Genomic DNA, 24,628 nt, shown 5'->3' with positions numbered 1-24,628 from the left:
CAAGCGTGCTAAAGTCCTTGATTCAGTTGTTTGGCTACTAGATTAAAATTTTCAAAAAGTGACGTCATCGGGAATAAGTGTAATTGGTTGTACTTTTTTGAAAATGGTTTTTAAAATGCAAATGTACTATTTGTTTTAGTACGAAATTGCTTTAACAGTTTTAACGTTTATTTAAACATTTAAAAATTTCACCAGATAATCGTTGCATTTTCTTTTAATTATTATAACAGTGATTTGTTTTTGAAGAGAATTTAATACAATAACATAGGCCAATACAGAAAAGGATATAAAAGCAACACAGGTTTTACAACGAAAAACTGGGTATGGGTATGCTAATGTAATGCGTGACAATAAAAGATGTCATAAACCTTTCAACCCTATTTTACCCCCCATTACTAGGATATGTCAATTTATTTTCAAATAAATGTTGACCTTAACTTGTGGAAAATCGCGGTTGTAGTTTCACAATCATTTGAAATTTTTTTAAATTTTTTTTTAGCACGGTGGGACGTGTGATAACAAGCTAGGTGGGTACAGTTGTGTTTGCGTAAATGGATATAGTGGAAAAAACTGTGAAACGAGAATACGTGCAAGATCATTCGCAAGAGCTACAACACCATGTTCTTCAGATCCTTGTCAAAACAGAGCAACCTGTACAGTATCGGGATCGTCTTATAATTGTGCCTGTGCACCTGGTAAGTTAATTTAACTTGACGTTAAAAGTGTTAAAAAAATCAAAAATCCTGAAAAGTAAAAAAAAACAATTTTAAACTTCAAAAAAAATCAAACAAAATAAATAAAAAATATTTTGTTATTTTAAAAATGTTATTACAATCACCCAATTTCATAACTTGAAAATAAGTTAAATATTTTTTATAGTTTTTAATTTTAATAAAAAAATTATTGTTAAGGTTATTTGTTTTTTTGTGAAAATCAGTTATTCAATTTTAATAAAATTTATTTGAAAATTTTATATTTGTTTTTAAAGGTTTCAGTGGGGCTAATTGTGAAATAAACGAGGATGATTGTATTGGGCATAGTTGTATGAACGGTGGTACTTGTATTGATGGAGATAACCAATATGTTTGCCAATGTGTTGAGGGACGGACAGGTAAAAAAAGTGCAAAATAAAAGTTTGATGTAAATCTAGTAACTTAGGAACAGAAAATTTAATTTTGAAATAACACTATTGCTAATTCATTTAGTAAGTTTGTTTTAATTTGTCGCTTAAACGCTTTGCTTGCTTACTCTTTTATTTAAAATAAATATAAAAATTTACTGATTCTGTTGACAGATTAATATGTTTTTAATTTATTTTAAATGTAAGACTGGCTATAAGGTCTTAATGTCTAGAAGTAATAAATCACATTGGGGATTTGGGTGATGGTTTTTTATAAACTGATGGGTTTTGTAGTTAGGATTTAACTAACGTTTATTTGTATAGGATCAAAGTGTGAAAAAGATGTAGATGAATGTACTTTAAATCCAATGTTGTGTGAAAATGGTGCGACTTGTATCAACAATATTGGTAAGTATAATTTAATATGAATCATGCGTGTTTAAATAACTTGGGCTCTCATTTTATTTTGTTAATTTTTATTTTAACTTTTCGATTTTTAAAATTTTTGATTTTTTGTTTTATTTTTATTTTTAGGTAGTTACATTTGCACTTGTGTGAATGGATGGACTGGCACTCATTGTGGCACTAATGTTGACGACTGTTTATCGAATCACTGTCATTCTGGTGCCACCTGCCACGACGAAGTTGGCTCTTACACTTGCGAATGCCCAGCTGAAAAAACCGGTATGCTTCAAGGCTATTAATTAAAAAAATGTTAATTTTTATTCTTAACATTTTTTAAATTAATTTTTTTTCACATTTTTGCGTTTGATTTAACTTTTTTGAAAGTTTTAAAATTGTTTGGTGTGGATTCTTATACTTAAAAAAAAAGTTGACTATGGCACCCCACAATGCTTTGCCCGGTTTATATAGCAACTAAAAAAAGAAAATAATGACATCACTTTGTTATAAGTAATTTACTTGGTCACCATTTGTTCTTAAATTTGTGGAAGCACTAACTTCCGGTATTGGCTAGCTTCGATCCAAATTTTTGCCTCCCTTCAACGTTTTCGTGTTTCCTTAATTGGGCAATTAATGCACCTAAATATTTTTCTATTCCGTTACTTTTTCTTGTTTACCGTTTCATTTTTTTTGGGAGTCTTAATGTAATTGTCTACATACAATTTTTTTGGAATAACAATTTAACATTTGTGTATATTTTATATAAACCATTAAACCCAATTAAAATTAGAGCTTTTTGTATTTCGTTTTTAAAAATATTTTCATTAAATTACATATGTGCAATGTTATGTTATTAGGTAACGAGCCGTAATGTTTTGGGTTCGAGCCGTACCTATGCCACACTATTAACCCTAACAAAAACGTCACAAAACCGCACCCTTTTCTAATAGAATATATAAAATCCTATTCCTTAAAGTTATAGGTTTAAAGTTTTATATAAAATTCTATAATAATAACTTTGTTTACAGGAATTTTGTGTCAACTCGACAACGCTTGTTTTGCCGATTCCCCTTGTGCCAACGGCTCGACATGTAACACCAATCCTATAAATGGACTGGCTATCTGTACATGCCAGGAAGGCTATACTGGTGTCAATTGTTCCGTCGACGTCGACGAATGCGACAAGGGTAAGAAATGTTGAAAGCCTTTGGAGAATATCATTTTTAATTGCGTGGCTTCTTTGTTAAAGATTGTTTTGAATTAATTACAAGCGAAAAGGTGTGTACTTTGTTTTAGAACATAGGCTTTTGTTTTGTGTTGCTTTAAAGTTGTTTAATAACGTATTATGTATTTATTATGTTTTATATACGTGAACATTTGTCAGGTGTCTAAATAAATTTCTATGAAAACAAAAATTATTAATTCAAATATATAATTTTTTTTTATTTTGTTAAAATTTTTACAAAAAATTGTTTTTAAATTAATTACGGAGTTTTAAAATTAGAAATAAAAATTTTAAAATTATAGTTGGAAGTCCGTGTGAACATGGTGGTTCCTGTGTGAACACCCCCGGAAGTTATAGTTGTGAGTGTGTGACTGGTTACTCTGGTGCAAGATGTGAGGACAACATCAACGAGTGTGTGTCTTCACCATGCCAAAATGATGCCACATGCCTGGACCAAATCGGTGCCTTCAACTGCGTGTGCATGCCAGGTAAAGTTACGAGTCTTGTTTTAAAAAAAATTGTAAATAATGGTATTACATTTTTTGATGACGATATCATTTTTGTTGCTAGGTTACGAGGGCGATTTGTGCGATCAGGAAATCAACGAATGTGACGTGGACCCTTGCCTCAACAACGGGGAATGTGTCGACAAAATTGGAATGTATCAATGCAACTGTGTCAGTGGTAAGACACATTTTTTTAAAAGAAATTTTAGATTACTTTTTAGATTACTTAGTTGACGAACTTCAAACATCTAAGGACTGTAAAAGTAACAAGGACAATATGTATTAATTATTTTAATTTTAACTAATATCAATCTATGATTATATATTTAGTGATTATTAAGTAAGGTTTAGGATATTTATAGTTAGAAGATATATTAACAAACCGTTAGAGTAATAGAAATTTGACTAGCACTTCTAAGGACAGTAGGCTACTAATATTCCCTATCTATATTATTTTGCTACGTTGGGTTAAGTTCTAGATCTTGCTTGTTAGAAAGTTGGATTGCAGAGTTGTATAGTTCAGTTATGAGCCTTGGTTATATAAAAAACAGCTAGTTCAGTTTCGATATGAGTCAGCAAAATCTTAAACAAGGTAGAGAAGGTAGAAGTCGGGATTACAGTAAGTTAGAAATTTTTATCGGCATATAAAATAGATTTTAAAAGATTTTAGAAAGTTGCACGAAAAAATTTGTGTAAATTTTTCAAAAGATTTAAAAAAAAAGTTCTTCAGTTCATTTTTAAGAAGAACTATTGCATTTACCAACATTTTTTTATCTTGAAGTAAATAAAGTTAAATTTTTTTACATATAATTTCTGTTTAAAGACGCACAGAAAATGTTTAGTAACAGAACAAGTCTTGTTAATTGACTTTTACGTGTATTTAAACCAATAATTCGCATTATTGTAGGTTTTACTGGTAACAACTGCCAGACCAACATAGACGATTGTGCATCAACGCCCTGTGTCAACCACTTACAATGCATAGATGGAATTAATTCGTACACTTGCCAATGCCAACCCGGTAATAACACGATGAAATTTTTTAAATAAAAAAAATAATTCTCCATTTTTTAAATTAAAAATCGATTTTTTGGACTAAAAACTTGTTTAATTTTTTTTTACTTTTATAGGTTATACTGGTATGAACTGCGAAACCAATATAGACGAATGTAGTGGAAGTCCTTGCCATTACGGAACGTGTGTTGATGGTGTTGACATGTAAATATTACGAGATATATATTTTTAATAGAATGTGGTCAAACACGATTATCTTACTTAACACGTCGTGCCTTCTAATTGCAACGATTTAAATTGTTTGCATAAAACGTTGATTATATTCAAGTTTTACTGAAACAATATATATACAAAACATTTTTGAATATTTATTCATTCTCGATGTCGGAAGAACGACTTCGCGACTTTAACATAATATAAAATATGTAACCCAGTCTGGAGTTAATTTTGCCAGTTTAAGCATTTTTGTCTTTAAATTTGATTTTTAGCCAAGCACAAATTAGAACTTTTTATAAGAAATTATGTAAGGGCGCTGCAAGATGAAAAAAAAGTGAGGAATTGAACCCGGTACCACATGTAGTGACGCATAAACACTTGACCGTGTTAAAAATTTTGTCAAAATTAAATATTTTTTTGTGGTAAGGTTTCACTGCGAGTGTCAAGCAGGTTATGGTGGCACCTTATGCGAGAACCCGGTCAACGAATGCGCTCCATCCCCGTGCCAAAATGGTGGGACTTGTACTGATAAAGTGGCAGGATACGAGTGCCAGTGTCCTCTTGGAACATCTGGCGACAAGTAAGAATATAGTTTCTAATCTTCTTTTTTAAATTTTAAATATTTAACTTTTTTTTAATTCGAAAATATTTTGGATTTTTTACTTTTTTTTCATCTACTATGGTAAACTACTTATAAAAATTAATAGTGAAGGTAGTTTATTATTTTTTTTTTAATTGGTTTAATTGTTATTTTTTTTCTCTGTTACATTTAAATAAAGCATCACAAGGCTATTTTTAATTTGGAATATATGTTGATGTATGTTATTAAAAATTATATAAAAAAATATGTAATATATTAGAGTGTACGAAATTAACAAAAATTTTATTTATTTTTTAGTTGTGAAGTGAATTTGGACGAATGTGAATCAAATCCTTGTCAAAATGGAACTTGTATCGATGGTGTTAACCAATACTCATGCAATTGTCAAGCTGGTTATGAAGGTATGTTTTAAAAAATGTAAATTATTAAAATTAAAGTAAAACAAATTTTTCATTGTTTTTAAATTACTTATTTTAACACTGTTATATTATTAGGCAATCGATTTTAAAATTTATGTGATTATTTAAAGTCTTTTTTTTGAAATTTTGCCTATTTTTTTTTTGTATATAATTTTTTTTTTTTTTGGGAAGGACAACTTCACGGCTTTAGCATACAGTAATATTTGTTACCCCTACATAGTCATAAGTTTCCTTTGCGAGTTAAGAGTTAATATTTATTCTATTGACCGGTAATTAAGTCGTTTTGTTTAAGGCATTGCCTGAGGTACTATACTGTTTGTAGCGCTTTACTTAAAAGCTGTAAAAAATTACATACACATAATGGAAATTCAATTTCCATCATGTGTATTCAATTTTTTAAAACTAAAAGAACTACAGGTATATAATAAAACATGTTGTAATAATATTATTTTAATTAAAAAAAAAATTGAAAATAAATTCAGGTGTACATTGTGAAGCGGAAATTGATGAATGTCGTTCTGGTCCATGTTACAATAACGGAACTTGCCAGGATCTTGTTAACGGATTTAAGTGCCATTGTCCACCCGGTATAACGTCATAATAACGTCATTTTTTACGTTATTTAAATATTAAAATTCTCTGTTTAAAATTAAAAAAAATTTTAATTGTTTTTTTTTAATTTTTTTAAAGGTTATAATGATCCTCAATGCTACTCCGATATAGACGAATGTACCAGTAATCCTTGTGTTAATGGTGTTTGCCATGACCATATTAATAAGTAACTAAAAATGATACCTTAAAGACGCTTTTTTTTTAAAAAAGATTACGTATACTGATTCTTTTGTATAAATGTTATTTTACAGGTGACTTTTAACATGGAAATGTTTGTAATTTTTTAGGTACATGTGTGTATGTAATGACGGATTCGAAGGGGTAAATTGTCAACATAATATAAATGAATGTGCGTCTGCCCCCTGCCAGAATCAGGCGGTATGTTTCGATCGTGTGAACGCATACTCTTGTGATTGTGTAGCTGGATATCACGGTAAAAACATAAACCATCTGTTTTTTTTCTAGTTATATGTATATTTTTTGTTGTTCTAGATTTTTGACAAACAAATTAATGTTTAATGTCGTTATTTTTTAATAAATTTTTCAACTTTTTATTAGTTAATTTAAAATTAAAAAAAGTATTGTTTTTAATTTTAGTTTCTTTTTTTAATTTGTGTCTAATATTTTTCGTAAAATGTTTTTGCTATCAGGAGTAAACTGTGAATTTGAAATAAACGAATGTTTACCTAACCCATGTTTAAATGGAGGAACTTGTCAAGATTTAGTTGGAAGATATGAATGCACATGCAGACTTGGTTTTACTGGTAAGTTTGGAGTAGGTGAATTTTTCAACAAAAAAAATGTCGTTTGTTGTGCGCAAACAATTTTCGATGCGATTAGATTTAATAGTAACTGACTAAATAGGTAAAAATACATAATGAAGAAAAGGCGTTAAACTGGTTAAAATAAATATTGTTTTATATAAATCTGTTTTAATTAAATTTTATTTTTTTAACTTTTAGGTCATGACTGCGGTACTGCACTAACTCCATGCGATCCATCGCCTTGCCGTAACAACGGCGTCTGTACTCCTAACTCAGACTATCTAGGATCTACATGTGCATGTACTGAAGGATTTCAAGGCCCTTCCTGTGCAAGTGATATAAACGAATGTATGAGCTCTCCTTGTATGAACGGGGGTAGATGTATTAACAGAATACCAGGTTATGAGTGCCAGTGCTTGGCAGGTTATACCTCGTCGAACTGCGCAATAAATATCGACGACTGCTCGCCAGGTATGTTATCAAAAATAAATTTTTGCCATGTTTTTTTCTTTCAAATCGTAAATTAGTTAAAAATATAGAAATGTGTTTATCTAGAGTAAAAATTTAAATACTTGAAAAACTTTTTTTAAATCGACCAAATTTTTTTTTTCAGATCCTTGTATGAACGGAGCTACCTGCGTCGATGATGTTAATTCATACAGATGCTTGTGTGTTCGAGGGTTTAACGGGCACGACTGTCAAAATGATATAAATGAATGTGCTAGTTTTCCCTGTAATAATGGAGGGACCTGCACCGATTACGTCGACAGCTACGTATGCACATGCTTGGTAAGTTAAAACTATTGGAATGCTGTCATATGATCGTAAACAGTTGGCCGAAAACGTCATTCTTATCAAAATTGAGACATTTTTTAACTCGGGCTTACCTAACTCTTTTTTGAAAAACGCCCTTGAATTTAATGTCCATTTCGTCAAAAAGTAGCAATACCTTAGATAATAGATTTTTCAATGTTGTAATATCTTTTTGCAGTATTTAAATCGCAACAAATTCTTAACCCATTCGTAATTCAAATTCTTTAAACAACGAAATAAATTTCTTAAAGTTAAATAAATTAATATTTCTTTTTAGCCTGGTTTCGCTGGCCTCACTTGCTCGCAAAATATCGACGAATGTGTGCAGGGTTCTTGTGTCAATAGAGGAACTTGTGTGGATGAAATTAACTCTTACTCATGTAGTTGTGCACCAGGTTATACAGGTACAATGAAAAGCGCGCTTTTTAATATAACGTGTTTTTAAGCAATAAACAATTCATGTAATGAGCTTTACTAATTATGACGTCGGAATGCGGATCGAAAGATTCATGGTTCGAGCCCAACCAATGCCACACTTTTAACTTTTGGGTTTAAAGTTTTAAAATGGCTCAAACATGTCACAAAAAGCACACCTTTTTTTAAAATATAAAACTTATCACTTTTTTTTAAAATATAAAACTTATTAAAGTATAAAAAAAATTTGCAAAATGTAGGTATACATACCACTTTGCGACCAAAACCGTAATATGTCAAAGCAGTATTTGCGTTTTGTATTATTTATGACGTCATTGTAACTCACTTTTTTTTAAAGGTGATCATTGCGAACAAGATGTAGATGAATGTAGTTCGTCGCCCTGTGTAAACGGAGGTACTTGTTATAACGGAATTAACTCGTTCTCCTGTCTGTGTACCTATGGTTATACCGGGGCAACATGCTTGGTATGTCTTTTAAATTTATTTTTGTTAATTTTAGATTTTTTTGTGTAATTTTTTTCATTTTTAAAGTGTAATTTTTTTGTGTAAGCTCTTTGAGCAATTTTTAATATGCTTTTTTCGTTTGTTTTTATTTAAAAATATTGTGAAACTTCGCATTGAACTGTAAATAATAAATTGATTGATTTATTTTTTTTTAAATATTTAAGGAGCTTATTGATCGTTGTACACCCGATCCCTGTCAAAATAATGGCCAGTGTAGTCAATCTGTTACAACCTTCTCATGTGTATGTGAGTTAGGATATAGTGGAGTTTACTGCGATGTTCCGGATCGATCTTGTAGCGCTGAAGCTGCTTCTAAAAGTAAAGTTAAAATTTTTTCGAAATAAATCTATAACTTTTCTTAGTTTAAATTAACAACTGTATTACAGTTTTTCGTATGTCTACCGTTTTAGTTCTCGCATATTTTTTTCAATATTCTTTTGTGTTTTTAAGTTTTTAAATTTTTTTTTATGATTTAATTTATTTTTAACAACTTTTTGTCTTAATTAAGATGTAAGCTTAGTATCAGTATGCCGACATGGTGGAACATGTGTAGATATTGGAAGTTCTCATTCATGTAGTTGTGCTACTGGATACACTGGAAGTTACTGCGAGGTTGACATCGACGATTGCGAGCAAAACCCCTGCCAAAATGGCGGCACTTGCGTAGATTACATCGGGAGGTGAATAGAAAATGGCTGCATTTTATCTAAAAAAGTGCCTGAGTAATTTTTTAAGGTTTTTATCACAATAACTGTTTAAATTTATTTCTTAATTCTTGTTTTAGTTATTCTTGCACATGTCAACTCGGTTACCAGGGCAACAACTGCGAAAGTGACGTCGATGAATGTCTGACGTCACCTTGTAGAAATGACGGAACCTGCCTCAACCTTTTAAATGATTACAGTTGTTTGTGTCCAGTAGGAACAAGCGGTAAGAAAAAAATAATATTTTTTTTTAATAATTTTTTAACTATCTTTTTTTAAAAATGCTTATTGTTCTTTTTTGTATCAATAGGAGAACGATGCCAAATAAACGCCGATGATTGTGCCAGTGCCCCATGTTTAAACGAAGGACAATGCACAGACCATATTGGTAGTTATACTTGTGATTGTGTGCCCGGTTTTGTTGGTACCAGGTAAAAAAAATATTTTTTTTATGTTAAGACAAATTACTGTTTTTATAGAAGATTGTGCCCAATGAAAATAAAAATTACAAAAAAAAATTCTACACAAATGGTTTTAACAATTTTAAAAAATGATTTTTTTGTTTTTTAATGAACAACAGTTTAAACAAATAACGCCTTTTATAATTTAAAAAAAAATATAATTAGTTATATCGATAAGAAGTACAAAAAAATGCGAATTAATAAATTTTAATCTGATAATTTGACCGCAAATATTTAACTTCATTTTTGTTTTTAGTTGTGAGGGTGATGTAAACGAATGCTTATCACAACCTTGCGACGCGGAGGGAACTCTTAACTGCGTGCAAGGCATTAATTCGTATCAATGTAACTGCAATCAGGTACTTCATTGGGCTCTAAACAGTTTTATTTCAAGGAACTTCTAATCTTTATAATGTTTGAAAATATGTTATGCGTCGAGCTAACGTTATTTTAATTTTTACAATTTGAAAATATTTTATTTTTTAATCAATACTTTTAAAATATTTGAAAATTGGTTTTGTATTTTTTTTGCCATTCAATTTATTTTGCAAAAGAGCATTTACCGTATTTTTTAGCGCAGCTTTTACTCTTTTCCTATTCGTTTAACCTATAGTTAAAGTAAATGATTGTTTTTTTTCAGGGATACACTGGTGTGTTGTGCGAGAAGAAATTATCAAGTTGTAGTACTTCACCTTGCCTTAACGGGGCAACTTGTACTGATAATCCACTTCAACCGATCGGTTATGTTTGCCATTGCGTAGCGGTGAGTATTTGGTTTAAAATTAGGTCAAGAATGTTTGGTTTAAATTTAGTTCAAAAATGGTTGGTTTAAAATTGGTTCAATAATTTTGCTTTGAAGATGGTTTAAAAATGGTTTCATTAAGGTGATTATAAAAATTTTTGGTTTAAAGTTGGTCCAACTCAAAAAAGGTTAGTTTTGTATAATTTTAAATTTAATTTTCTATCTTTTGACATAGGGATTTCGAGGTTCTGACTGCTCGATTGAATTATCAAAATGTCAAGGCGGTCTGTTCTGCTACAACGGCGGCACCTGTCAGCAGTCTGACACGGGGGCAGAAGTTTGCTTGTGTCCGTCTAATTACAACGGACAAACTTGTCAGTTTTACAATCCGGGTGTAGCTCCGGGCCCGGGAACGGATACTGGAATTTCAGTCCCAACTACGATCGGTAAACTTTTAATTGTTTTTTTTTAATATATTTGTAAATAATTATTTTGTTTTGATTTTTGTAGCTAAAATCTGCTCGAAACAATGTCAAAGCTTATCCCAAAATGGAGTATGTGATGTAAGTCCAATTTAAATAATTTTTCCATTATTTAAAATAAAAATTATTGTTATTTTGTTTATTTATGTTTGTTTCATATTTTAAAGAAAAACTATTATTTTTCTAAAAATTGGCGGATGGTTTATTTTTATTAATTTAATTTTAGGCACAATGTCAAACCTACGGCTGCGACTACGATGGTGGAGATTGTGCTTATGGAATACCCGAACCTTGGGAAAACTGCCCAGAAGCACTTGAATGCTACAAGAGGTTTAGAGATGGAAGTTGTGATCAACAATGTAATACTGAAGCATGTTTGTTTGATGGCAGGGATTGTGATACACCGAAAGACGCTTGCAAGTTAGTTTTTTTAATATTTAAAATTCTGATAAAACATGTCGGGGATTTTTGGATGTTATATATATATATATAATAAAAACCCCACCTGCTCCCTTTTAAATCTATTTTGTTATTATTTTTTAAAAAAGTTAAGGTATTTTTTAAAAAAATTTCGAAAGTAAAAAAAATAATTTGAAAGATTTATATTTTGAAAAAAAAAAATGGTATTCTAAAAGCAAAAATTGTTAATTTAAATGCAGCTTATTATTTAAAAATTTAGAATTGATAAGCTCTTTTACACCAAACAAAATAAAAAATAATTTAATTTCGTTTTCTATTTGTGTAGACCTGAATTCCAGCCATATTGCGATAGTAATTACAATAACGGGCATTGTGATGAAGGTTGTAATAACTTCGGCTGTGGTTACGATGGATTGGATTGTGATACTGAATACCCACAACAAGCAGCTACGGGAATACTGGTATAAAACAAACCCCTAAAAATAGAAAAAAAAAAAAATTTAAAAATAAAAAGATTTTAGCTTCGAAGAGCATTTATGAAAAAGTGCTTTATGATAAGACTGTATTTTTTTTTAATTTTTAGAAAATTTATTAAAAAAAGAAATTTAAAGTTTTTCACTTACTTCTTTTATGTTAATAGATTGTCATTGTTTTACTAACGCCTGAACAATTACTTGAGAAAAAGATTGACTTTTTGCGATCGATTGGAACGATATTACACACAATCGTCGAATTTCAACTTGAAAATGGACTTCCAAAAATCGAACCAATTTATACTTCTGTGAGCATTTTTTTCAATTTAATATATAGTTAAAATGTAAATGTATTGTTTTATTTTGTACAAATATACTTTTATACAGATTAAAATATCTATTGCTTTAAAATTTTATACATAGCAGGCAATGTGCACTATACCTACTACTATGCTTCTTGTCCATTATGGGCACTATTGCTGATAAACATGACACATTAAATATATTAAAGTAATCTTCATTTTTCTGTAATATTTTTTTTTTAGATTTCGCGTAGACGCCGCTCGATCAGCGATGCCCTCGGCTACGTTCAAAGCTGGTTTAAGCCCGTTACGACACAAAGCGATAACGTCATTCCGTTCCAGTTATTTTACGGAAATGAGACCGATGCGTTGCATCGAATAAAGCGAGCATCGGGAACTCCATCTGGCTCAAAGGTGAAAATGTTAAATTTAAAGTAGGGTTTTTAAAAAACTTAAAACACTTATTGATATAAATATTTTTTAATTTAATTGGCACTTGTTTTTTTTTTATTTAAACAATTCTTTAAAATTTTGACAATTCTTATCATTAAATTTATAGTATAAAATTTACTTTGTTTTTAAACAGGCTTACCTTCGACTTAACAACCAAAAATGCGAACAAGAAGCTTTGGGCAAATGCTGGCAGAAGGCAAACAAGGCTGGTGACTACTTGGGTGCAAGAGCTGGCACCGACAGCTTAAATATCGATATTCCGATTGCCGGAATAGATTCTACGACGCAAGAGGAAAGCACGCCCGTTGACGTGTCTTATATCATTGGCGCAGCGGGTAATGCATTAATTTATTTTTCTATTTATTTTTAATCATTTTATTTGACCTATTAAAGAACGAGTACAATTTTTTTCCTTTAAAAAAAATATTTGTATTTTTTCTGTAAGAATGTTCTTAAATATTTTTAATGTGTTTTTACTCCCTAAAAAATCAGAAAAATTAATTAAATAGTTTTTTTAATCCTTTAAATGTTTCAAATAATTTTTAATGTTAGCCGGACTGGTTGTCGTGATTGGAATTATTGTTGTACTTACTCGACATAAACGAAAGCGAGAAACAAGCACTCTTTGGATACCTGATGGGTTTTCACTCAATAAGAAGCAGAGACATGAACCAATCGGCCAAGACGATTTACATTTAAAAGTAAGATTTTTATATGATTATATTCGAAGTGATAGGTTTTACATTTTTAGCTATCTATAAACGCATGGCTAAAGGGTGTATATTATGTACTTGATGCGGCTAAAACCTGAAACCTTTCGGCTTGTAAAAAGTTATTAATTAACATACATTTAAAGTAAGTTTGTAATAAATTTAAATATTTTTGCAACGCCTTAGTTAAAAATATAAAGAATTTGAAATACTTTTTTGCTTATAATAAATAAAAAATATTCTATATATTTTTCTAAATTTTTTATTATTAAAAAGTATCTTCTACCTGAAAATGTTAAATTAAAAATATTTTTCACTTTTTTAGGCAATGAATGGAAATGAGATGACCCAATTGGAATCACTTGGAACCCCGTTTCTTAACTCGTGGGATGAAAATAATCACCAGCAGAAAATGGCGCGCTACCAAGTCCCGGAAAATAGAGAAAATATATCTTTTCTTCAAGTAAGTAAAAATTATTTAAGCACCAAAATTTTGGGAGTAAAAAAATAAAGTTTTAAAAAATTTTTTAATAATATGCTTTTTTAACGTTTTTTTATTGTATAGTTTTTATTGCGGTTGGAAATCTTGCTACCGTTTTTTATGGACAATATGGACAAAAAATTTATCAAAAATTTATGAATTTATATAATATTATAAATATTTTTTAATTTTTTTTTTACTGTTTAGCACGTTGACACTAAACCTGCGTATCAACGTGGCCCACACTCAAGCGCAAGCAACCGTGACGACGACGACGAGAAAAAAGATACGAGAGAGTGGACGCCACAACACCTAGACGCAGCTGACCTGCCGCGTGGTGGATCCGCTTCTTCAGCGGTCACTGATCTGACACCGCCTCCACATAATAAGGATAACGTCGACGCACGTGGTCCAGGTTATTTATTATAAAATTTTTTGCATTATTTTACTTTTCTAACTTTAATATAACTTTTTCTAACTTTAATTATTTTTTAAACCTTAGACGGTATAACCCCGCTAATGATAGCCGCTGCTCGCGGCGGCGGGGTTGAGACAGCTATTCCAGACGAAGATCCTCTCGATACGCCCGGTGATGGGGCTACAGTGTTGTCAGGTGAAGGAAGTGATAGCATGATTGCGGGACTTATACTTCAGGGGGCGTCACTGTGTGCACAAACTGATAAAACTGGTACACTTTAAAAAAAATTAACATTTTTTTGTTTTAAGGGTTCATTTTTGGAATTTAAATAATTTTTTAACAGTTAGAAGCATGAATCCGTTATATAATTTTAATTACATTTTTTATAAAATTTTAAATCGCATTTTTACAGGAGAGACTGCTTTGCATCTTGCTGCACGATACGCGAGAGCAGATGCCGCAAAACGTCTTCTGGACGCTGGTGCCGATGCCAATATGAAAGATGCTACCGGAAGAACGCCATTGCACGCTGCGATTTCGGCCGATGCGCAGGGAGTTTTTCAAATACTTTTACGTAATAGAGCGACCGAATTAGACGCCAGGTATAGAAAATTGTTAATGTTTATTGGGCTATTTTTTTACAAAAATAGTTCTTATATTTCAACTTACTAATTCGTTTTTTAAGATCGAACGACGGAACCACACCTATGATATTGGCAGCGAGATTGGCAGTAGAGAGTATGGTGGAAGCCTTAATCAACGCTCATGCTGATGTCAATGCGGTTGACGAACACGGTGATTACAACTTTAAATGTTATATTATTAGATTACGTCTGTGATGTTTTTTGCATTTTAATCTTGTTACAAATTTAACTACGAGGAATTTTTTAAATCTTTTGTTTATTAAGTTTTCAACAATTTTAATTATTTTGATACGAGTTTTACGAAAATAAAATAAAGATTTAACACAAATTTAGTTAAAAAAATTGAATTATAATTTTTTTTGTATTTTTTCAGGTAAAACGGCTTTGCACTGGGCAGCCGCCGTTAATAACGTCGATGCAGTTTCCACTCTTCTTCGAGCCGGATGCAACAGGGATGCACAAACAGAGCGGGAGGAGACCGCGCTCTTTCTTGCATCCAAGGAGGGAAGCTTCGAGTCCATCAGGGTTCTGCTGGATCATTATGCAAACAGGGACATCACTGATCACATGGATAGGTAGAAAAAAATTTAAAAAAACTTAATTTCGTAAAAGTTCAAAAAAATTAAATTTTTGTAAACTGTAAAATTTGTCAAGTTTTTTTCAAATAACATATTTGGTACTTTAATATTTTTAAATGTATTTTTGTTATTTTTTTTCAAGATTACCGCGTGACATCGCGCAAGAGCGATTACACACAGACATTGTTCAATTTCTGGACGAATACAATTTGGTTCGATCGCAACCACTCCCCCCTGGCCACATTGGAACGCACTTGGCTGGTCACCAAATTATGAGGGATCCGTACATGGGCACTCATATGAAACCCACAGGTTGGCTGATGTTATGAAATGTTTTTTAAATTGTATTTTTCGGGGATTTAGTTAGGGATGAAAAAAAACTTGAAATTTTTAAAATACATCTTAAAACAACATAAATTTTATATTTGTAATATTTTTTTACAAAGTGGAAGTTGGAAAAAGATAATTTAAACTTTTCAATTTTAGGCAAAAAATCGCGAAGACAAGTCGGAAGACCTGACGGCAAAGCTAGTCGGAGAGCAAAAAAGGCATCCGCTTCCCAAGTTCCACCCTCCTCCGGAACGACCGGGGATAGCATTTCACCCAACAGCGTGGGAACTCCCCCCAACATGCAGGGAGTCATTATTCACCCGGGCATTGGTCACTCTGGGGAGAGCAGTCTGTCGCCTGGTAACACGTCCTTGTCGTCTCCGGCAACGACTTACAGCACCGATTCGACCCTGTCACCCCCCTTATCCATGCGACCTCCCTCAGACGGACCCTTCTTGCACCATCACTTGGTACCGGGGCACCATCAACATAACCCCGGCTTGGTGCACAATCAATTCAGGTACGAGACCTTCTCGTCGCGCAATAACGTCGACGACATGACGTCATTGTTTGCGCTGACGTCAACATATATACGACTGCCTTCGATAAGGTTGTCCGAGCTGGGGAAGTTTAACCCCGAAACGATTACGTGAGCCGCAAATGCACTAGGGGGTTTCTTTTTTTTATGTGGCCTTCTTTACCTTTTTTGTTTCTAATAAAATAAAAAAATATATGATAAAAAACACGGTGTTATATTCGATTTTTTTGCTTTGGGAATTATTTTTTTTGCATGACTTTTCATTATTTTTAATCCAATTCTAAACTATTTTTTTGTGTGCAGTAATGTTCAAAACGTTGGCGTCGACGAGCGCGGTATTTCAACGTTTCGTGGCACGCCACCACGCCACATCCTGCCACGGGGCATGACGCCTAGCATGTTTCAAAGGCCACAACACAGTCACATTTCTGTCTCGCATAGCGGGCCGGGTTTGGGACAAAACGAACAGGTAATAAACAAGTATATATATTTTTTTTAGTAAAAAACATATTTATTTATATACCTTTTGTAAAAACACATTATTTTTAAAAATTTTATTTTTATTTTAGCAACAATCTCAAGAATGGATGCAAAGAAACGAACTTCTTCAACAACAACAAATGTATAATCAGTCGCTGCAGCATCACTCACAACAGTTACACCCATCTCAGATGGTCGCGTTCAAGACAATGGGGGCTCCTGATCATAATCCTGCCATGGATAATAGGAGGTAAAAAAATTAAAATTATCAAATTTATTAAAATTTTTGTTTTATTTGCAATTTTCGAAATTTAGTTACCTTCAAGTTCTAAAAAAATTTTTATATTATAAATATAAAAAAAGTTTATTGTTGATGACCGTTTTTTAATTAGGTATGCTGAAGTAGTGAACAATTATCACATGAAGGGGTCAAGAAATAATCTGCAAATGATCAATCAAACACAACACAATCAAAACCTAATGGCCCAGCAACTACAACTGCAACAACAACAACGGCAACATGCCAATTACAACAACAGTCAAATTCATTCGCCACCACTGCAGGTTGTTTCTTGTTTTTTTTAATAATTATTTTTTATTAAACACATAATTAGCCCGTTTTCAATATCCAAAAATAAAGCCAGGCTTTTTATTGGGCTTTGGGCTAATTTTTAGTCCAAAGCCCAATAAAATGTTCTGTTTCCATGGCCATTTAGCACATTGGGCTTTTTATTAAAATGTTCGTTTTGTCTGTTTGTCGGAATTAAAATTGTTATTTGTTTAGTTATAAAACATCTTCTATTGCAAGTTTTAGTACAATTATTAATAACTTACTGAATATGGCTGTTTTAAACTTCGTTGTAAATCTGCTTACTGCAAAACAAGCTGTTTTTATATTGTTTATTGCACAAAAAACACAAACTATAAGTAAGGATTTTACCATATAGGAATTAAAAGTTTTCAAATATATAACATGTAGCAAATTAAATTAACAAGTTGCCAATTGTATATATTAGCTTTCTTTAAACAGCTTCTTTGTTCTCAGTTGTTTTCTATTTTTGTTTACCTTTATACCATTTAACACACCACTTACACCATTTTATCCTACAACAACATATTCAAATGTGTTTAAACAAACCTAATAATGCTTCGTTTTTATTTGGCAGTCTGTAAAACTCAAACCATACAATTTGGCATTTTTACTGTCTGACAGATATTTGTAGGTTATTTTTTGTTAGATTACGGATTTAAATTGACAGTAAACCAATTAATACGGCCATAATTAGATAAAATAACAATTTATGTCAGACTGTCCGCCTAAATTTTACTGTAAAACTTGTGGTTTGGCATGTTTCAAAGTATTTGTCGGTCAGACAGCTTAACTGCCGTTTTAAAATTGATTAAACTCGTATTTGTTTTTATTTACTAACCAAAAACTATTCAAATTTTATTCTACATCTTAATTTTATCTAATTGTTTGCTTTTTATCAAAAAACTATTGCTTAAACTAACAAAATCGCGTATGCGCTCCTTAGCCTAAGCATTCGCGTAACCGAAGACCGGTGAAAAGCCCGGGCTTTTTCAAATTAGACCACCTCTTTAGCAGGACCAAAAAAGCCCGTTTTTTTGCCGAGTCATGATATTTTTGGACTAATTTAGTCCAAAGCCCAGAAAAAAGTGGACATAGAAACGGGCTAAATAAAAATATTTCTTTTATATCGGCAGAATGGGATGACATTAATGACGATGGGTTCAAATCTTCAGTACGGCATCGATAAATTTCCGACGCCTCCTTCCAACCACACGATGTCTCCGTTATCTGGGTCCGAAAACCCATCTCCTCCTGCCCCCTTGCCAGCTATGCCAAAACATCTCCAGGTTATAAGTTGTTTAAGTTTTATTTCTTATTTTTATTTTGTGAAAAGTTTGGGTTATGTGCTGTTATAGGGTTAAACAATCTCTTAAATTTTAAAAACTCACTTATTTTTTAATTTTTTCATCAAAACATTTTTTAGCAGGGTTACGACACCCCCAGCCCCGAATCTCCTGACCAGTGGTCAAGTTCCTCACCTCGAAGCAACTCCGATTGGTCGGAAGGGAGCATGCGAAGCCCCACTGACCCAACCGGGCACCATAACCACGTGGTGGGGGCTCACCCATCCCACCAGCGGGGGATGCATGCGATGTATCCTTCGGCGAACGTTGCCCCAGCTATCGCGGGAAAAATGCAAACAGCTTAACGCAAACTTGAAAACTATCTTTCGCTCTTGCCACTTTACGACGTCATAACTTTATACGTCATTATGCGCAAGGTTACGGAAAGATAATTTTGCCAGTGCAAACAAACGCATCGTGGCCGTTGTGTGATGTCAGGTTTTGCGACCAAATTACTGAATTCCTTCCGCGTTTTTTGCTATTTTTTTCGTTAACAAATCTGCCCGATCATTCCAAAACACGAGAGGTCGCCAAAGATGCCTTTTTCACGAAACAAAAATCTTTTTTTCTATTATTTTGTTTTTTGACAACATTGTGTTTTTAACAACTTTTGTTCAACTTGTTTATTTAAATCCATGATTAATTTTTTGTAATCGTCGGTTGTTGATAAGCAAGTTTGATCATTGTGACATCAAAGGCCAAAAAACAAATTGGCAATTTAATTTTGTTTTTATATTAATAAATATATTTAGCCGATTTTATTGCGGTATCGTCGATGTGAAATATCATAGACGCTGTCGGTTTTTAATCCATCAATTTCAATTATATATTATTTTTCAACAATATTTCACTAATTGAGACTTACACATTTTCTATATTTGACACATGTGTAAAATGCACTATAAAAAGTAACACCTTTTCAAATTCTATTGCATTAATTTTTTTAAGTTCATGCAGCAAAAAGTGCTAAAATCAGCCAAAAATTTGTGACTTTTTAGAACTTTTAATGGTGGTTAGTTAATCAATAACAAAAGTCGTTTTATTTGTAATACTGATGTGATGATATTTTTAACTCATTTAAAGTCTATTTTTAATATCGCATTCTGCAACACTTTCTATTTTTCGTTATTGCGTTTTTTCTTCAATTTTTGTTTGCTTTAATTATATATGGTTGTATAGTGCGATTCGATTTGTAAACATATTTAATAACTACACCAATATTTAAACATTTTTGATTATTTGCCTAATAAAAGGTGTAAAAATATATCAAACCGCAAAACTTGTTAATTATGGTGCTATTTAAACATCATGTTTTAATAAAGCCTATTTAAAGTCTTTTTTGTATATTAACTTTGATGTTTATTCTTTTTAGGTGATCGTAGCCGTTTCTGTATATTTTTTATTCACAGCGTTATTTTTTGGTGCTATGTTTTTTTTTGCTGTCTTCCTGTATTTGCTCTTGATTATGTGGAAGTACCGAAGCAAAACGGTAACGTGCTTTTTTTACCTACAACTTTTTCTTGTTTTATATTCTTGTATTGTAAACTAATTCGTTGTGGTTGGCAATACAATACACACTTAAACTTAATGACATTTAAATTATAAAATAGGTTTTTAAAAGCATTAAAAAAAAGTCAGTTTTTTTAATGTTATTATGGTTCGAAATCTTTAATTTCGAAACATGTTATTATTATCATTATTATGGTTAATTTTTATCACTAATTACTAATAAATAGGTGTCGTGTCTGTTTGTTAAAATTTAAAGATTTGTATTAAGTTTTCAAATTTTGGCTAGTTATATATTAATAATATTATGATATTTATAACTTGAAAATAGATTAAAAATTAATTTTTTATTACTAATTAGTAGGTGTTTGTTTATTTAAAGGTTAGTATTAGGTTTCTAAATTTTGGTCAGTCATAGATTACGATACTTATAACTTAAAAATGGATTAAAAATTACATTTTTATTACTAATTAATAGGAGTTTGTTTATTGAAATTTAAAAATTGTTATTAGGTTTTAAAATTTTGGTCATTTATAAACTATGTTATTAACAAATTAAAAATTAAATTTTTGTTTGTTACTAAAAATAAATTGTTTGTTTGTTTATCAAATTATATATCATGGTATTGTGGAATTGATTGCTTGCGCAACTTTACGTGATACGGAGTGATATGAGAAACGGCACATTAAAATACATTTAATATTATGGGTATGGACACCGTGAAGCTATCCAATGCAAATAAAATATCAACGTGACTAATAACTGCAAACAAACTATACTCTGTTTTGCAATGCCTGGTGCGGAAATCACGATATCTGTTAGAACCTAATTAACCTGAAGATATACAGCAGTATCAGGGGTTAGCAAAGGAGCACCAGAAAGCATTTAGCTTCACGAAAACACGAATAATGTGTTTATGGATAAACTTCGGAATGTGCTGTCAATCATTTATCGTTTTATATCGCGTGACACGTCACTTGTTTCCTTAACTTGAGTCATTAGATTGTCTATATATAGTTGGATTTATTTAGCTTTATTTTGAGTCGGATAAAAATTATGTGTTAAAACTATAGTTATCGTTTCGATTATTCGCATTTGTAATCATGTATCGCCAAGTTTACGCCGTTTCACTAACAAAAAAAAGTGTAAACTGTTATTATACAACCAAGTGTCAATAAATTAGCTAGCCATCTAGTTAATAAGGAGTCAATAACATTTTCGTAAACCAACACAATTAAAATTAAATAACAAAAAACTCTACAAGTCGTGAACCCCGATCCTTAATTCCGCTTATTTTATGGTAGTAGAGGCTATTTAACCGGTGAACGCAACTTTTTTACGGAGAAGTTTTCGAAACAGGAGTAGTAGATGAAGTCGATTCATACGAGATTTATGGGTGGGGTAAGAGAGTCCTAAAAAGTGTGAGTTGATTTATAAGATATTTATGGGTGGCGTTAGAGAAAACTAAAAAAAATGTGAAAATTGATTTATACGATATTTATGGGTGTCGTAAGATAGTACTTAAAAATTATTTATTATTGGAAAATGTTTAAAGGAGTTAAATGGCTGGTAACAGAGAGTATGAAGAGAAATTTTTAAGATAATGTGTGTAAAAATAATTAAATGGCGCTATTGACACAAAATCGCGTGAGCAAAATTTGTGTTTATAGAAACGAGTTTATTTATATGTAAGTAAAAAGTTTTAAAGTTTTATTGAATAGAACAAGTATTTCAATTTTGTTTTATTAACATAAATAATAAACACACGAATTATATTTTTATTGTTTTTTCCATCTAAATAATATATTTTTAATTTTTTCATCGTTTGACTCTAAGTTATCAGTGAACATGTTGTTAATGGTATGCATGCTTTTGCCTCTACTTTTTAACACCACATATAAAACACAGTAATGTCCGCATGTTGTATTTAGAGGATGTTGTAATGTTTTTGAATTGAAAGTCCACCCCGTGCTGTTTTTATTTAAGAATACATTAAATTCTTTGTATAATGGTTGTAATCCCATAGGATCAAAGTACTCTGCTTTTTGTTTTTTGTCAAAGTAACATGCTATCCAATGAGCACCAAGTTTTTTTCTTACATCTGTATTGATAATGTAGAAAGCAGGATATTTATCAATTGTGAAATTAATTTCATCTCTAGATAAAACTTCATGAAAATATTTTTTTGCCTGTTGGTCTTTAGCAATGATGTTCTCGATTTCAAAAGAATACATGTTAATAATCTAAAATAACGTTTCGATGTTTATCTACTTGAATGAGATTATCAAATTCCCCATAAACGATAATGTTGATAGTGTGTGCTAGTGGTTCTTCAAAATGTATTTCAAGTCGAACAGAGCCTTGTCGTATTAAATCGAATGTGGATGCAGTGCACCCACCTGCCTTCAAATCAAAAGCAAACAAAGTGTAACCGGATTTATAGTCTGTTGAAGAGATACAATTACCGGTGTCTTGAAAAAATTGTTCGGTACTGTCAAATAAAGAAGTGTAGCTTCGGCTGTAGTGATTACTATTGAATGCTGGAGTGTAAGGAGTACTGGGTATCATTTTACCGTCATTGTGTAAAACAATGTAGTTGATCGAATAGTTTTTAAAATTAAAAGGGTTTCGATTGATTGCTCCGTTGAAAGACATGTTATCTACACAGCCAATAACAATACGTTTAGGAACTTGTCCTAAAAAAAGGTTTTGAATGTTTGCGTTTAAATTTCCTCCGGATGCGGAAAAAACTTTTGTTTCGACACGACGAATGGGATATTTTGTACTTGTATTTAAGGTTTTGATATGAGCTAGTTGAAGATCAGGATTAAGCTTTACTTTTCGAACTAATAAATAAGCCTCTTCTAGTTTCAATTTAAACTCATCTTGTGGAACCATGCAGTAAAAATTACTATTGTTTGGTATAAGTTTTATTTTTAAATCGACCCCGTTAAGCATGAGACGCTGTTGAAAGAATAAGTCGAGATGAAGTTTTTCGAGCATATCGAACGAAGCACTTGAGGCAGCTTTTTGTTTTCGTTTTCGAAACCCTGAGTTTGCTAAATTATCGAACTGTGCTTTCGTATCTGCATACCACAAGGCAGATTGTAAGTGTGTTTCTTTTGCATCTCTTCCGAAAGATAAGAGTGTTTCCAAATAACTTCTATATGCATAAGTATTCGAACTAGGTGAAACAAGTTTATCATTTGGACTCAAATCCACTTGACTAAACTTTGTATTAAGTAGGAGGTAATTAATAGGTGCCACTTCTTGATCGGCATTTAAATTACTTCCATATTTTTTTAGTATTTTTGCGCTTAAAAAAAGACGTGTCGCGGCTAAGTCTAAGTATTGTTCACCGCTGCCATTTAAAACGAATTCCAATGGGGCATCATCGCTTAAAGCGGAGAGAGGTAAGATTTGAATAGTTTTTGAACTGTCTATTGAGATCTGAGTAGGAGGCACACCGAATAGATCGAGATCCGAGGTCAAGCAGTCACAAGAGAGTGGGTGAATGAGAGCCATCTTAATCAAAAATATCCTTTTTTCTGCGTTTCCCCTTGCTATTAGTTTTCCTACTGTTTCGTTTTCGCTTGGCACCACGTCTTTTATGTTGGGTACCAGGAGGTGAAAAAAAAGTTTCTTTTTTGTTTTCCCATTTCCTTACTGTGCTTTAGAAGAGCTTGTTTTAGATTTTCTCCGCGAATTAGATCGCCGGTTAAATTAATTCCGCTAGTGAGAGCTCGTTTTTCAATTACTTTTGCTCCTGATTTGATCATAGGTAAGATTGCACGACCTAGACTACTAAAAATAGATTCTAATCCGTAACCATATTGGACACGCTGCCCGGTAAAGATTGGTATTCCACTTCCGTGTTGTTGCGCATAATATTTCTCATATACATTATTTTTAGAGATATAAGGCGGACTGTAGTGATGATACATTCTTTCACATAACGATGCGCGTAGACTAAAATGAAAAACACAAGTATTGTTTCTTTTATATATTTTATTTTCAAAAATCACATAAGAGATGGTGAGATTCGTTTAAAATGTAGAGTCAATATTACTTTTCCCGAAAGAAAATATACTGGTTCCCCTATATCATTTGTTAACGTAAAACTAATAGTATTGAAATTAAAATTTTTTATTTTCTTGTAATGAATTTAATTGAATCGTACATGCATGGGTGTAGTACTATAACTCCGTAAACCAATAGTATCTAACAATGGAGTACGTTTATCTCCGTGATAGTTGAGTATGTCGCAATACAGATATAAACCACTCAATTTTGCATGTAAACCCAACCCAGTAATTGAAAAGTAATTCCCGGGAGGAAA

At 31.7% G+C, this 24,628-nt stretch overlaps 2 protein-coding genes across 3 annotated transcripts in view; one reads left to right on the top strand and one right to left on the bottom strand.

The window, feature by feature from the left end:
• Positions 1-20,355, top strand: part of LOC145743617 (uncharacterized) — a 32,581-nt gene extending 12,226 nt beyond the window's left edge. Inside the window, exons 5-50 of one of the 2 annotated variants that reach the window (XM_082561621.1) lie at positions 500-695; positions 989-1,111; positions 1,445-1,528; positions 1,655-1,804; positions 2,551-2,709; positions 3,050-3,235; positions 3,318-3,431; positions 4,161-4,274; positions 4,384-4,471; positions 4,911-5,063; positions 5,382-5,485; positions 5,986-6,090; positions 6,194-6,281; positions 6,403-6,548; positions 6,766-6,879; positions 7,078-7,350; positions 7,493-7,668; positions 7,970-8,096; positions 8,465-8,592; positions 8,796-8,949; positions 9,140-9,311; positions 9,416-9,561; positions 9,646-9,766; positions 10,053-10,155; positions 10,437-10,559; positions 10,774-10,984; positions 11,049-11,101; positions 11,247-11,440; positions 11,766-11,901; positions 12,081-12,221; positions 12,459-12,629; positions 12,802-13,003; positions 13,221-13,369; positions 13,704-13,841; positions 14,067-14,274; positions 14,362-14,547; positions 14,690-14,879; positions 14,963-15,072; positions 15,295-15,496; positions 15,642-15,811; positions 15,986-16,349; positions 16,671-16,836; positions 16,937-17,097; positions 17,240-17,411; positions 18,573-18,725; positions 18,866-20,355. In XM_082561621.1, the coding sequence (XP_082417747.1) occupies positions 500-695; positions 989-1,111; positions 1,445-1,528; positions 1,655-1,804; positions 2,551-2,709; positions 3,050-3,235; positions 3,318-3,431; positions 4,161-4,274; positions 4,384-4,471; positions 4,911-5,063; positions 5,382-5,485; positions 5,986-6,090; positions 6,194-6,281; positions 6,403-6,548; positions 6,766-6,879; positions 7,078-7,350; positions 7,493-7,668; positions 7,970-8,096; positions 8,465-8,592; positions 8,796-8,949; positions 9,140-9,311; positions 9,416-9,561; positions 9,646-9,766; positions 10,053-10,155; positions 10,437-10,559; positions 10,774-10,984; positions 11,049-11,101; positions 11,247-11,440; positions 11,766-11,901; positions 12,081-12,221; positions 12,459-12,629; positions 12,802-13,003; positions 13,221-13,369; positions 13,704-13,841; positions 14,067-14,274; positions 14,362-14,547; positions 14,690-14,879; positions 14,963-15,072; positions 15,295-15,496; positions 15,642-15,811; positions 15,986-16,349; positions 16,671-16,836; positions 16,937-17,097; positions 17,240-17,411; positions 18,573-18,725; positions 18,866-19,087 (7,146 nt within the window). In that variant the 3' untranslated portion in view covers positions 19,088-20,355. Of the gene's footprint in view, positions 1-499; positions 696-988; positions 1,112-1,444; positions 1,529-1,654; positions 1,805-2,550; positions 2,710-3,049; positions 3,236-3,317; positions 3,432-4,160; positions 4,275-4,383; positions 4,472-4,910; positions 5,064-5,381; positions 5,486-5,985; positions 6,091-6,193; positions 6,282-6,402; positions 6,549-6,765; positions 6,880-7,077; positions 7,351-7,492; positions 7,669-7,969; positions 8,097-8,464; positions 8,593-8,795; positions 8,950-9,139; positions 9,312-9,415; positions 9,562-9,645; positions 9,767-10,052; positions 10,156-10,436; positions 10,560-10,773; positions 10,985-11,048; positions 11,102-11,246; positions 11,441-11,765; positions 11,902-12,080; positions 12,222-12,458; positions 12,630-12,801; positions 13,004-13,220; positions 13,370-13,703; positions 13,842-14,066; positions 14,275-14,361; positions 14,548-14,689; positions 14,880-14,962; positions 15,073-15,294; positions 15,497-15,641; positions 15,812-15,985; positions 16,350-16,670; positions 16,837-16,936; positions 17,098-17,239; positions 17,412-18,572; positions 18,726-18,862 lie in introns of both variants that reach the window. The other variant, XM_082561620.1, reaches the window with a different exon arrangement.
• Positions 20,356-22,524: 2,169 nt separating this feature from the next.
• LOC145742475 (uncharacterized protein F54H12.2-like) lies at positions 22,525-23,814 on the bottom strand. Its single transcript, XM_082560251.1, has one exon. It carries the CDS (start codon positions 23,812-23,814, stop codon positions 22,525-22,527), a length of 1,290 nt encoding a protein of 429 aa, XP_082416377.1.
• Positions 23,815-24,628: the final 814 nt, after the last annotated feature.

Source organism: Corella eumyota, chromosome 2, assembly GCF_963082875.1.
Source record: "Corella eumyota chromosome 2, kaCorEumy4.1, whole genome shotgun sequence".
In the NCBI taxonomy this organism is placed as follows: Eukaryota; Metazoa; Chordata; class Ascidiacea; order Phlebobranchia; family Corellidae; genus Corella; species Corella eumyota.
Note: the sequence above shows the minus strand (reverse complement) of the source record. Positions and strands in the feature narration are given on the sequence as shown.